The following is a 13733-nucleotide window of genomic DNA, read 5'->3' on the forward strand; positions in this document are numbered from 1 at the left end:
AACAGCATTCAGGCCTTTATGATTAAAGAACAGTTATGCAATTCTGGAATGCCAGTCGCTGTAAAAACAAATCCTCACTATTCCAGAAGTTAGATCTGTTTTCTGTTTTAATAAGTCAGTAGTTTTAAAGACTTTCTACCAGAACTTAAGTGATGCAGCAGAGAGAACCTTTCATACACTAGACAGCAGAAGGTGTATGAAATTTTGTTATCAACCAGACCAATCCTTTCCATGAATTTGATCCGCTTTTAGTGTCTTATGGCCATCTGTGAAAAGTACAGACTCTTTCAAAACAAGGAATAACTTGCTGGTTGCCTGCAATTATAGTATGCTTTTACAGCAAAGCTGGCCATTCTCTCCAGGGAAATGTGGCGACTCATTTAACAAGAAGTGTTCAAGTCTACAGCTTTATTTGCAGGAATGCTCATAATGGATGTTGACAGGGCAACAACCTGAAAAAACAGATACATCTTTACTCGGCATTGTTGTCTGGAATCGAGAATACAAAGACATGCAGGAAGTGGACAAGGGTTTTATGTCCTCTTTTCCAAAACCCCTTTTTAGGTCTCACCCAAAACGTGCTGTCATTGGCAAGACATTTTGATAGCATACAGTGTGCTTAGAACCCACCCATTGCTGACCATTGGTTGGTTCCATCGTTGCTTCTCCATTCGTCTGTGCATGTGAACTTAACTTCCTGTTCCACTGCTTTCATTTTAGTAGCTACTTTTCCTTCTTGTTGAATCACACCATGTGAGTGCGTATGTTTTTAATTTGTTTCCTGTTTATGCTTCTTCTCTCCATTGCTAATCTCCCATGTTTTTTTTCCAAATGTAAAATCAGTGCAGACGCCATGTGTGTTTGGTACTTACTAGCAGCCAGATATGACACGTGTGATTCTCATTCAGTTATTATTGCTGACATGTTGTCTAATCTTCAGTTACACCGGATTTAGTGAAGGCATATGTATTACGATTGTATACTCCAGAATTAGGAGCAACAATCCTTGTGTGATCTTCATTTATGACAGAATATTTGCAAGCACATTCTGTAAACTTCACCTACTGGAAGTTTAGCCCAAACAATTTGCCTTATCCTCCCTTACTCCAGAATTAGCACTGACACTTTGTATGACTCATCCCAGATTCACTGCTGACACCTTGTCCAATTCACAATTACTCCTGAATCAGCAATGACATGTTGTCTGATTCTCCGTTACTCAAATACTAGCACTAACACATTGTGTGGCTCTCGCCTATATTCAACCCACATATTGTTTGATCCTTAAATATATTCAGTGCAAACACATTTTGGAATACTCAATCTAAAATCACACTGAAACCTTGTCTGATTCTCAATTAGAGTCTTCGGTGACACATTGTGTTGGCCTTGCCTATACTGAGTACTGACACATTGTCTGATAATTGCCCTAGAATCGGTACTCATGCCTGGTTTGAGTCTCAGTTGCTCAGGAAACAGCACTGACACATTTTGTGATTGTTAAACATCTATTACACTGACATATTGCGTGTTACCCTCCCTGGAATCTCAGCTGATTCCATATCTGATTCTCGGTTACTCCAGAAACAGCACTTTCAGGTATACTTCCAACCGCTGATTCCTCACCTTAGAATATTTCCCAGGCGTCCGACTGGATTCGTTAAGCTTTGAAGCAGTACACCTTCATGCCTAGAGGTGGCGCCTTTGACTCTGTGTTGATGTCGTCGGGGCGTGTTGTGTGCGGTTATATATAGGCCACCATAGCATGTGGACTTCAGTTCCTTTTTTCCATGACACTTGATGCGGATCCATAGCTACCACTTGTGATTTGACCACTTTTTCCTTGAACGTTTCAAGCATTTTTCCAAATGTTTTATTTATTTTCTTCTTCTGGTGTGCAGGGGAATGTCCTCCACCAACAAAATATGGTTTAGATCGCCACTTGGTCTACCTGTGGTGCCTGGAGTTGTCCCACGACTCCACGGTCTGAGGCAACTGGGCCCAGATGCATGTCAGGGCCATCTGGGAGCAGGAGGTTACGTTTTAAGTCGCCTTCCACCAAAAATCCCACTTAGTTACAAATCATGGGGGAGATCCTGGTTCCACTCCTGAAGGCATTGCCACAACAAGTTGTAGTAGAGGTCCAAGTCTTCTGCTTAATCCAAGAAAATGTTGTCATCCAAGTGGGACTTGACCCAGTGCACCTCCAGGACCTGCTCTCCAAGTCAGGGGAACCAGTTATTGACCCCTCCCTGTGCTGCCATGAATATCTTGACCCAAGGCGATTCCACAGTAGATCTTGGAGTTCCACAAGCAATGCTTTAATTATTTTGCGAAGCTGGCCCCCAGAAGCTTCTTTTGGCCCCTTGGAGCTGAGATGCTTCCCTACAGGGCTTTTCCACCAGCTGGAACTCCCTTGGCCCCAGATGGGCCATCTTGATCCATTCCAGGACCATACCGACTTCGCTACCAGATCGGCTTCTGGCTCCACCACTTATGCCAGAGCGCAATTCACTGATACAAACTTTCACCAATGGTGACCAAGCCATAGTGCTCTAAGACAGTGACATTGCCGCACCAACCCCATCTGATGCTGCGCTCTACTCTGCATACTCCTTCCCATCTAGGCAATCCCTAGGATACCGATAGTGTCCCTTTGCCACATACGAAGGCTCACTTACTTAATGACACATTTAGCCCTGACTGACAACGCATGTTATGATCCAGGAGATGAAATTACCCAAGCATACCAGTATGATGACCTTCAAGATACTAGTGGCCTAGACACATCTCCAGACTCTGTTTTGATTTCTTCTCCAAGGCCTGCTAATTTAAGGGAGCGCATCCTTTGCAGTGGTGCTGAAAAATACTGCAGAAATTCTTGACCTTTAGCCGCCCACTTTTTTTTAATTATGCTTTTATTATAGATGTGCTGTAAACCTAAAACAAAACAAAAAAAAAAAGCATAGATCCCATCACGAGCCACAAGTACACAATGAATGAGGGAGCCCGTACCTCCCTGGCATTAGTGTAGGTACGGTTGAGCAACAGAGATTTAAGTCCACATATTGATCAGAACCCCAAGACATTCTTCAAGGTGAGCAAGGCATCCCCACTGCATAGTAACAATCTGGAATCCTTGATTGGTGAACAGATTGCAAAGGAAATCCTCACAGGGCGGAGACTCCGCCCCTTGCCTCCAAGTTCTGGATAAATGAGTCCCAAAACATAACTCCTGTTCCCTCGTCTCCTTGTCAGCTGGCTTCCACCGGGGGCATCTGCATGTCGCCCATTTAAGCACTATACGGAGCCCCCACTGCTTTTCGAGGAAGGCCGGCTATTTCCAGGACATGGCAGTTAAACCTTTACACAGTACAAATTCCAAATAAACAAATCTGTATTGATATTTGCCTCCTCGTGAGAATCCCCAGTAAGTAGGGCTCAGGTGTGTGCCAGTGCTCAGTGTCAGCCATTGTGGATGTTACTGCTGTTATGTCTGTCCAAGCACACACCAGCATTCCACACCATATGGAGAAAACCCACCTTCGGCATACTACATCTTGGGCCAGTCAGGGAGGCAGTGTGGAACATGTGTGCTATCCACTGAGCTGTGAGGTAAGTCTGATGGATATAATTAAACTGTGTGTAGTTAAGACGTGGGTTGCAGGATACATTTTGGACCTGGTTCAGGGATTGCACTAATTGTTTTTCCGAGAGCGGCATATTAAGATTGTGAGACCGATTTTCACATGGTTTAAGATCCGGATGGGAACTGTAAAACAATATTGCAGTTTAAAGGGCTGTGATAAGCTGGCATGCATTACCATAAGTGAGGGACGTGTGAACTGGGGAGGGGGATCGTGGATGGTTCTGCACTACCCTCTGCAATGTTACTGCCCTGTGCACAGCCTGGTGTGCCAAGAAGTGACCAGCAGGGGATATCATGAGATCATAGGTCTTGGAAAGAGTCAACATTGCCATCTACATAAAGGTCCTTCATCCTTGTGACCTTTAGGACCCCATGAGTTTGAATAACCTTTTGGACTGCCTCCTGCCACAATGGGATTAGTCGAGCGTATGCTGGTTTAGAGTTCTTGCCACCAATATACCGCAGCCAACAATTGTGTGCAACCTGCATTAGGCGAGTCTTGCAGTGGGTGGTACTGTAAAGCCAAGTAAGGAGTGGGGGAAAACCTGCCCCTGCCTCACTCACGCAATATCATGCCTATTGCATCCCGTTGCAGGTAGGGGTCGTACCAAGCCAGCAAATTGGCCACTGTAGCTGCACTGTGGCGTAACAAAGCTCGTAGGTGCCCAAATATCCCCTTCCTGGGTAGGTCTGAAAAGACATGAGTGCTCCTACCAGAGCCCCAAATCAGTTCCACAAGGAACTTGTTTAGGCCAGTGAGGAAGTGAGCGAGGAGTTTTGATAGTGCTGCAAAGAAGTATAAAAGGTGAGGAAGGATAAGCATCTTTGAGACTGCCACCCTGCCCATTGGGGACAAGGGTAGTGTTGTCCATAATAAGGAACCACATATGGAGGACAAAGCGCCACCCAGATTGCCATCTATCTAGAAGGTGAGAGTCATTATGGTATACTTGATATCTGGGGAACTTAAGTGTGGCAAACTGCTACCTGGATTGGGGTAGCCCCACACCTCCAGCCTTGTTCTTGGATCTAGTGGAGAGGGAACAGGCATGACTTAGACCAGGTAACTTGAATGCCAGAAATCGCTTCAAAATCCTCTAAGACAGAGGTTCTCTACCTGTGGTCCGGGGACCCCTGGTGGTCTGCAACAGCTTAGAAAATTAAATAATATTAACAGATTAGGTCCCTAGCTATTAGTAATGACTCGGGGGGCGGGGGGGGGGGCGGGGTTCCAATAATGAGTCACAGGGAGGTCCTCGGGTTGTAGTAATGATCAAGTGGGGGTCCACAGAAGTCAAAAGGTTGGGAACAACTGCTCTAGGATGTTCATAAGGCCTGACCGGAAGGATCTGACATCTCTTAAGTACACAAGGGCATCATCCATATATAGTGAGGTCACAAGATTTGCCCCTTGTGATTCTTCACCCCATGAGCGTTCACTGAGACATAGCGCCCAGGCCAGTGTCTCAATGGTTGAGGCAAAAATCATAGGTGATAGAGGGCAACCCTGTTGAGTACGCCTCTGTATGTCAAAGTTAGAGGAAATCATTTATCCCATTTTAACCTTTGCCACCGTGTGATCTTATAACGCTCGGAGTCATTTCAAATATCCATGGCAAAAGTGCATAGTCAACAGGGCCACAAACAAGCATCCCCCACCTAGAGTATCCGAAGGCCTTCTTGGTGTCGAGTGAGACCACCACAGGGCCACTGGCTCCAGTGTGCCTATCCTCCATCAAACTGAGGAGGCGATGAATATTATGAAAAATGTCTTGGCGTGGGATAAACCCATTTTGGTCTGCATGTATGAGGTGTGCAATGATGGGTAACAGACAATTCTATTTTATTGGCAAGATTCAAAAGCAACAGCGAACAATATGACTTTACATCTGTGGAGTCCCGGCCTGGTTTGGGGAGTTCCACAATAAGGGCTTCTCTCATGGTATCCAGCAGCGTGCTCCTGTACTATGCCTCGTTATAGATTTCCAGGCACCGAGGGGCCAATGTAGCTGAGAAGGCTGTGTAGAGTTCTTTGGGGAGCTCATCCGTGCCTGAGCTTTTGCCACAAGAAATTTGTGTGATGACTAATCCCATCTCGTCAAGCTGCGGGGGGCATCAAGTCCTGTTTGTTGAAGTGGACCTAGTTGAGGTAGGGGGGGGTCTTGCAAGAAAGCCCCTAGAGCATCCGCAGATGAGGCAGAGGTCTCGGAGTACAAAACCCAGAAGTAAGCTAGGAAGACATCATTGATATCCGATTGTGTTCTAACAATGCGGCTGTTGTCCACACATAGGGCTCTGATCGGAGATTGTGAGCAGTTGTCTCTGAACAGCCACGATAAGAGTCGTCCCAACTGATCGCCTTAGGCATGTAGCTGGGCCAGATGGTGCTTATGGTCTAATTTCTGAAAGCGTGCCTCAGTGTCACAGTAGTCTGCCTGCAGCTGGTGAAGTTTGTCTCCACACCAGTTTGCAGTGGGTGCACCACAAGTTGTCACTGTTCCTCTTCCTGTGCCTTAAGTTTCCTGTGGAGCATTTCTCGCACTCCCCAGGTTGTGGCAATGCAATATCCCGCACAACCATTTTGTGCACATCCCACTCCATCGCCCTGTGAAAACAGTCCCTGCATTCAATGGGAAATATTGTTCGATGCATGTTGCCGGCTCATCCGAAAAGGGACCTCCCGAAATGTGTTAACTTGCAGCCGCCATGTGAGTCAGAGCGGGAAGTGATCAGACAATGTCTTTGCTAGATAATCAGAGCAGACTGCTTGGTGGCAAAGCTCTGAATTACAGAGGAAAAGATCAATCTGACTGTGCAATCCTACAGGCCCCTCTTTGTTTTTGGGGAACCCCAAGAAACAAATATTATGACGTGATCATTCCTCGGCCACCCTCTACTGCAAGGTAGTGACATCCACATGCAGTTCACTGAGGTGAGATTGTAGCTCCTACACTGTGGGGCACATCGAAGTCAGAGTGGATTCTGTTATCGACTCTTTCCACCAGCTTCCGGTGATTGGCGAGGAGCAGACTCATCAATGGAGACTGCATCTATCTTCGACTCCTGAGTAGTCTTAGTGTTGAGTATGGCTTGGAGTTTATTTTTGAATATTCCCACTGTTTGTACAGCGTGGCTTCCAAGTGGTGGAAGGCCTCTATCCCAGTTGTCAGCTCTCCGTCTCTGGCTGCTGGATCAGAACTGTCCTGAAGGAGGGTCGCCTCGGTGGGTTTCACTACTGTCGCACGCAGGGGGAGCTGGCTCCATCCTGGGGGCACCTGTGGCGTGCCACTGCGCAATGTCAAGTGACCATATTAGTATAAAGTTGTTTGAGTATCAGCGTCTGTGTAGGCCAAATATGACATTTACTGTGTCCCCTGCAAGTGAGTGTTAGCAGGGTTTGACAATCTGTCTGAGTCGCAAGGGTTCCCTCATAGGACTGGAACTGGGGCAGTAGGACTTCCGGCTCCCAGTGCAAGCTCGCCATAGGGGTCCCTAGAGGCCATTCCAGGCAGTATGATGGATGAACTGTGGGCCTGGCCAGAGCGCTCGTTTAGGCGACTGCTTTGGCTGCCATCTAGCTATGCCCTCTAGCTGCCCACCTAAGAGCTAAATACCAACATCCTAATTGAAGTCCTTCAGCCTGGTCAGACCAATTTAGAGTCTCTCTTTCCATTTAATTAAGCTCTTACTGATACATTTGTAGGGACCTGGGGCAAGCGCTGTATAAGGGGTCTGGGTCAACCAACACATTTCCTGTCGCCATAACCCTCCACCTGGAGGACCCAGAATTTCTCACTCAATAGCCTACTCTTAGAAGTCTGATGGTGCAAGTTTGGGTTTGTAGCAGTAACCATAGAAGTAACCACAATGGATTCCCTACTTCAGCTCCTAACAGGGACTTGTAACAGATAGACATATTTAGACATAGAGTATCTTTTCCACCAGCCTTGCAGTTGGTGAATGCTGCATGTCTTCTGGTTCGCTACTCTCATGCCTTCTAGGTTTCAGTGGCACAGTTCTTATCAGTTGTTCCTGAGGAAGCCAGACTGTCTTTCACCAGCCTTGCAGAATGGCCACGATGCAGATCAGATTACTATTTGTTGTGTCCTTGATACTGACTTTTTGGGCATTGGCACCAGTGTGGCCCTCCACAGGCACGCATAAATGCACTCCACTGGGTTTTCTACTGATGTCCTGTCCAGCCTTACGGACGTGCCCTTTAACAGCAGCATGCTTTTCGGTGACAAGGCTTATTTTGTGGTCCAGTGGTTCAAAGGCAGTAGGGCAGCAGTGTGGTCCACAGCACTACATCAGATTTCTCCTCATTTTCACCCTTTACATTGCTTTGGTTGGAGATTTTCAGTACCATTTGCCACCATGTAAGGTAGAGCAGACTACATGGGCACCAGGGGCAGCTTGCAGCCCAGTCAATAGCCCCCCCCCAGCTGTCTGGCATGCCATCACTTTGGACAAATGGGTGCTATAGATCGTTCAGCGGATTTATGTTCTTCCATTCTTGGGAACCCTGCCACCATTGCCACCGTCCATAGAACAGTTAATGGGGGACCTTCTGTCCCTTTTATAACAGGATGTGCAGGCTGTTTTGCCTATAGGAGCCATTGAGAGGGTACCGATTCAAAAAGGACAGAGGACTCACCCCTTTTCTAGACCTTCACCATCTCAATATCTTGCTGTTGAAGAACTGAATTGTTAAAGGCGGGCTCGCGCCAGGCAGTAGTCACCCACCTCCAGACTACGGCAGATCCCCTTACATTGTTGAGGTTCACTATGTTTTTTGCCTAACTGACTCCTCCGACTCTCCATTTCATCCGAGTCATTCGTACCTCTGTGCAGTTTCACTCCTATCCCCACAACGGAGATTACAGGACATTCCGCCAATTTCTCTGTTTCAACCGCTGACCTAGATCTCAGTGAAGATGACTCTTAGAGTGCTGGAACTGTTGGCCTCCTGCATCCTGGTGGTCAAGCATGCCAGGTGGCATATATGGGATCTGAAGTGCCAGTGGCAACGGCACCAGGAGGAGCTCTCTGATCTAGTCCAGATTTCATTGCAAAATGTCTGCAGTGGTGGCTGCTAGACTGCAATTGGGTTAGCGGTAGACCCCTCCCCCCACACTTTCCAGACCTGACCGTGTTGACTGGTGCAGCTTTTCTGGTCTGGGGCAGTCATCTGGGAGAAGTGGAGATCAGAGGTCTCTGGTCTCCAGTGGAGGCCCAGCTTCACATCAACATGGTAGTCATCCACTTGGTGCTGAAAGCCTCCCTGCCAGCCACCAAATGGAGGCCGGTTCCGGGGTTGATGGACAATTCCTCCGCTATGTGTCACTACTAGAACCCGAGCCCTGCGCATCTGGGTGTGGCTGGAATGCCACAGGAGTTTCCTGGTGGTGCACCATGGCAGACAAATTCAGCCATCTACACCTAACCGATTACAAATGACGGTTGTATCTAGATGTGGTGCAAGGTCTTTTCTGCGAATGGAGAGAACCTTGGTAATAATACAGTGTCAGCATTTCTACACATTGTAGTTTTCAAAGCTGCTCCCACTTTGTGAGCCATTCTGCTTAGAGTGTAATCCTGGACTCCTGTACGCTTTCCAGCCGATACCATTCTTTCCATGAGTTCTGAAGATCGGGACAACAGGGTCTAAATCATCCTAGTGACTCTTGATTGGGCTTGGAGAGTATGGTATCCCCGGCTCCTGGGCATGAGCAGCTGCCTCTGATCAGGCTACCCTTTCAGAAAGATCTTTTGTCGCAGCAGCATGGCAGAGTCCTGCACCCAAACAAACGCACCCTCCACTTCATGCTTGGATATTGAGCTTGACAGTTCAGTGCTTATGACCGCCCTCCCGAGGTCTTGGACGTTGTCCAGGCAGCCAGGTATTCTTTTATCAAATTTGTATATGCCTGCCGTTGGGACACGTGTGGCCTGGGACACAGCCAAAATGGTTGACCCACTTCATGCCAAGGTGTCCAAGGTTTTGTTGTTCCTAGCCTGGCAAGGCTATTCTTTGCACATGGTTAGTGGGCACTTGGCTATCTCTGCCTTTACGTTTGCTGAGCCAGGCATCTTTGTTTGTCAGCAGTTATCATGTTTCTCTTTAAGAAGCTCTTTAAGAAGCTAGAACATTTGTCCAGTGGAACATAAATTTAGTTTTGACCTTTCCTGTGTTGTCTCTATTCGAACCTATGCATAGCTGTCCTCTTATAGGCTCACTGTTAGAACCGTCTTCTTGGTTGCCATAACATTGTAATGGAGGTGATTGAGCTTCAACTGCTCTCCTTTAACACTTCCATATACCAGTTTTTACCCAGATAAACACATTCTTCGGACTTGAGCATCCTTTTTGTCGAAGGTAGCGACTCTCTTTCACATCAGTCAAGCCCTCACTCTTTCGACATTCTTTGCACCACCTCACTCATACAAGGAGGAGTAGAGACTTAATCGGCTAGATCCAAAATCCGCTTTTTGTTTCTACATTGATCGTACCAGAAAACGCGAAGTGAACAATTGGCTCTTTGTTGGGTTCACAGGGCAAAAGAAGGGAAAAGTGGTGCAAAAAAGAACAATCTCTCATAGGATCATACTCTGCACAAAGAAGAAGCAGTCTCCTGAATACTTGCTAGCTCATTTAACCAGATGTTAAATGTTTTGACAAGCGGGATGCCTGAACTGGATATGAGTGAGGCGGGCGCATCGCTCCATAGGTTCTCTAAGCACTGCTGTCCAGACAGCCAGATTTGTCAAGACAGGCATTTTGCTCATTCCGTTCTGCAGGACGTTTTGGCTTGAGCCACTTCTGAGACCCACCTCTTGGGAAGTATTGCTCTGGTATCTATTCTAAGTTGAGGAATCTGCAGTTAGAAATTTCTATCAGAAGAACAAACTACTTTTGACAACAACCATTGGCAAAGCCAACAGGGATCACTTATGAAAGCTATTTCCTTTGTCATTGTTTTTTTAGTGATATTATACAGCAGAATGTGTAAACTTTATTTCTGCTGATTGGTTGAAGTTTGGAATCTTTTGAAGTGATGTGAATAGGTACTAAGATGACCATGTTAAAGCATCCCAGGATGTATTTAATATTGCATCTGTGTTTTTGCTTGACGTTATTGGCAAAATTGGGTTGTGTAAGTCGTTGCTGGCATAGAGACGGACAGACAGATGGCCCTTTGCATAAGGCTGCAACAGTTTTTAAAATAAAATGCAATATCCGGCCAGCTGTTCCTTGGAAGCAGCCATGGCTACGAGTTAGTGTTGGATTACGTTTGCATGCATCTCCATGAAGACAGTTATTAGCAAACATAGTAATCAATTTTATTTTTGAGGTTTGCTGAGTTAGTAATATAATTAGTAATTGGTGTTTTTATAATGATTGTTTTCACATATTGATTTGTACTGCCCAGGTACCCATCATTAAGCTTACCGATTCTTTTACTGAAGTGAAAGTTGACATCAGCTTCAATGTTCAGAATGGAGTCAAGGCAGCTCAGCTCATTGGAGAGTTTATCAAGGTTTGATCACACTTTAATTATAAGATTGAATGTTCAGTAACATTTGAAAAGTTTGGGTCACATTTATGTTGTCTCTCTAATGTTTATTTACTTATTGAATTCGTTTAAATTTATTTTTTTCTCTTAAAACACCTTCTGCCAAACCTGATCTCAGTGTTCTGGAAAATGCAAAACCATGCTACATTTGTTTGTGTTCAGCTACCAAGCTTTCCTTTGTTGTTCATATCTAAAATTGCATAATAATTCCACAGAAAATCTAATATTACCGTTTTGCTCTCATGCAGTATTAAATAAGAAATTCTCTTGCTGGTGTTGAATTTATTTATCTTAAAAGATTACATTAACCAGCATATTGTTTTCAGAGTATGTCAGTAATTTAGGAAGTGATGTTTGGGAAACGTTGCCGTTAGAAATAGTAAATTGTTTGAATTTCCTTTGCATAATCTTTACCTTGATGGAGAGTGTATGTTAAGGATTCTTAATAGATTAAAGAACTGTTACTACTGCTTCACATTTCGCACTGTAAACCTAAAGGAACCCACCTGGAGTAGCCGTGGACTATTAGACTTGGCATATTTCCTGCATTATGCTAATATTGAAGTCTGCTCTCTATAGGAAAACTGCCATAAGATCAGACCTCTGTAGTAATGGCACATGTGCTGGTATATTAAATTAATAAGAAGAGAGAAGGAAGTTGTCAGTGTGGAAACTCTCCTGGCTAGAAGTTTTCAGGGCCCTGAACTAGCAAATGTGTGAGTGCTACAGGGCTCATATGCCATTGGTGAAGGGGTTGCTCTTGTGATGCTTGGTGTTGTTTTGAGGCCTGCTGCTTGTCAGACATTGTATACATGTCCCTCTTCTTGGAATGAGAGCAAAAGCATTTTTGGAGGAACCACCTATTGCTCTTCATCCATCTATTGATCTATCAGCAGTGATTGATGCGTAACATTTTTAGAATGCATCTTGCAACCTTCAAACATGACTGCACTGGGTAATGTTGGAGGTCCTATGTTAACGTTCCATATGTTAGGGTCCTTCCTCATCAGTCTGTAAATTTCATTCCATGCTCTGTGACATAATATTCCACAGAAAAATAACTACTTGCAACTAGAGTTTGTACAGTAGCATCATTGACGTTTTTAATGATTAGACTATTTTTTCGATTTGAAAGCAAGCCGTAAAACTAGCACATTACATACATTTCAGAACAGTGAAATTCTTTAATATGTATACTTATGCTTCTGCCATCTTAGCCAAGTGCAGTAACAATCTTTCCTCCCCATTTCATTCTGTAGGTTGTTCAAAGCATGTCTGAGCTTTATGAAATCAACATGATTAAAAATGGGTTTGATGTATATTTATGCCAAAGCAGTGAAAATGAATGTGACTCAATAGCTTATTTGAAGCAAGTATAGAAGTAAACACAAATTCAAACATTACTAAAGTGAAAAGGTAAAATCCTATGTTATAGTAGATGTCACAAAATTATTAATATTCACTGCTCACACTTTGGGCCTACACTGTACATTGGCGTTCTTGTACCTTTGGAATTTAATGCACATGAAAAAATTGCTGGACACTAGTTATGTATGTAGATATACAGAGTGTGATATATAGTTTTATAGCCATTGATTAGAGAGGGTCATCATGACTAAATCAATGCTTCGCCTCATTTAAGTAACACCCGGACCATGTTTAACACTGGTACTAAACAGCACATTACATCCTGTACACCTACATACATATTGTTTATATGCGCCATGTCTATATTTAACAAATGCTTATGGAGAACTAGTATTTTAATTGAGATACTCCTATGTCAGCAAAATTTGCAGCTTAATTCACATTTCAGTCATCACTAAACAATCAGAAAAACTTCAGAACAGTATGATTGTTCACATATCTCTATATGACTTTATTTAATATGCTTAAACGTTTGTCAGAGTCCCAATTCTGTACATATGTAATATATATTTTGCAGTTCCTACCTGCCATAGTTGTTTACCACCCCTGAAAAAAATCACGTATGCCACAATGGCATGCAGTTGGGTGGGATGTGTCTCTATGGCCACTTTACCAAACAGTGTGGCATGTCATCAGCATGTATTAATATAAATAATTTGTATTATTTCACCATTGCGCTTTCTCTTATAAAACATTCCAACAGTCTGAATTTAAAAGCGCAGTGATGAAAGGTGACACACCTTTGTCAGTGTTAAGTTATGTAAAGCCTCCCTGCATACCTTATTGCGTCATCAGGCCTGAAGTCAGTACAACATGTGTTAACATTGCTCCAGCAACAGGTCTGTATATTCCAATTCCACCCTACGTAAGAATCTTGTATACATTTCTTATAAATAATGCTTTATGGAGCTCTTTATGTACAACTCTTGTTCAAATTCTGGGAAATAGACAGAAGCTTACTGCTTCTTTTTTCCACCTTCAACATGAAACTTGCAAGGTCAACTCTGCTTGTAAGCACATTTCAGCTGCTGTGCATATAAATGAGCTGCACTGAACAGAATTTTTCTTCCCTACTAATT

At 44.4% G+C, this 13733-nt stretch overlaps 1 protein-coding gene across 1 annotated transcript in view; it reads left to right on the top strand.

The window, feature by feature from the left end:
• Positions 1-13733, top strand: part of TENT4B (terminal nucleotidyltransferase 4B) — a 320397-nt gene that overhangs the window by 118434 nt on the left and 188230 nt on the right. The window contains exon 5 of the mRNA XM_069218695.1: positions 11083-11190. Coding sequence (XP_069074796.1) covers positions 11083-11190 — 108 coding nt within the window. The remainder of the gene's footprint in view (positions 1-11082; positions 11191-13733) is intronic.

Source organism: Pleurodeles waltl, chromosome 12, assembly GCF_031143425.1.
Source record: "Pleurodeles waltl isolate 20211129_DDA chromosome 12, aPleWal1.hap1.20221129, whole genome shotgun sequence".
Taxonomy (NCBI): domain Eukaryota; kingdom Metazoa; phylum Chordata; class Amphibia; order Caudata; family Salamandridae; genus Pleurodeles; species Pleurodeles waltl.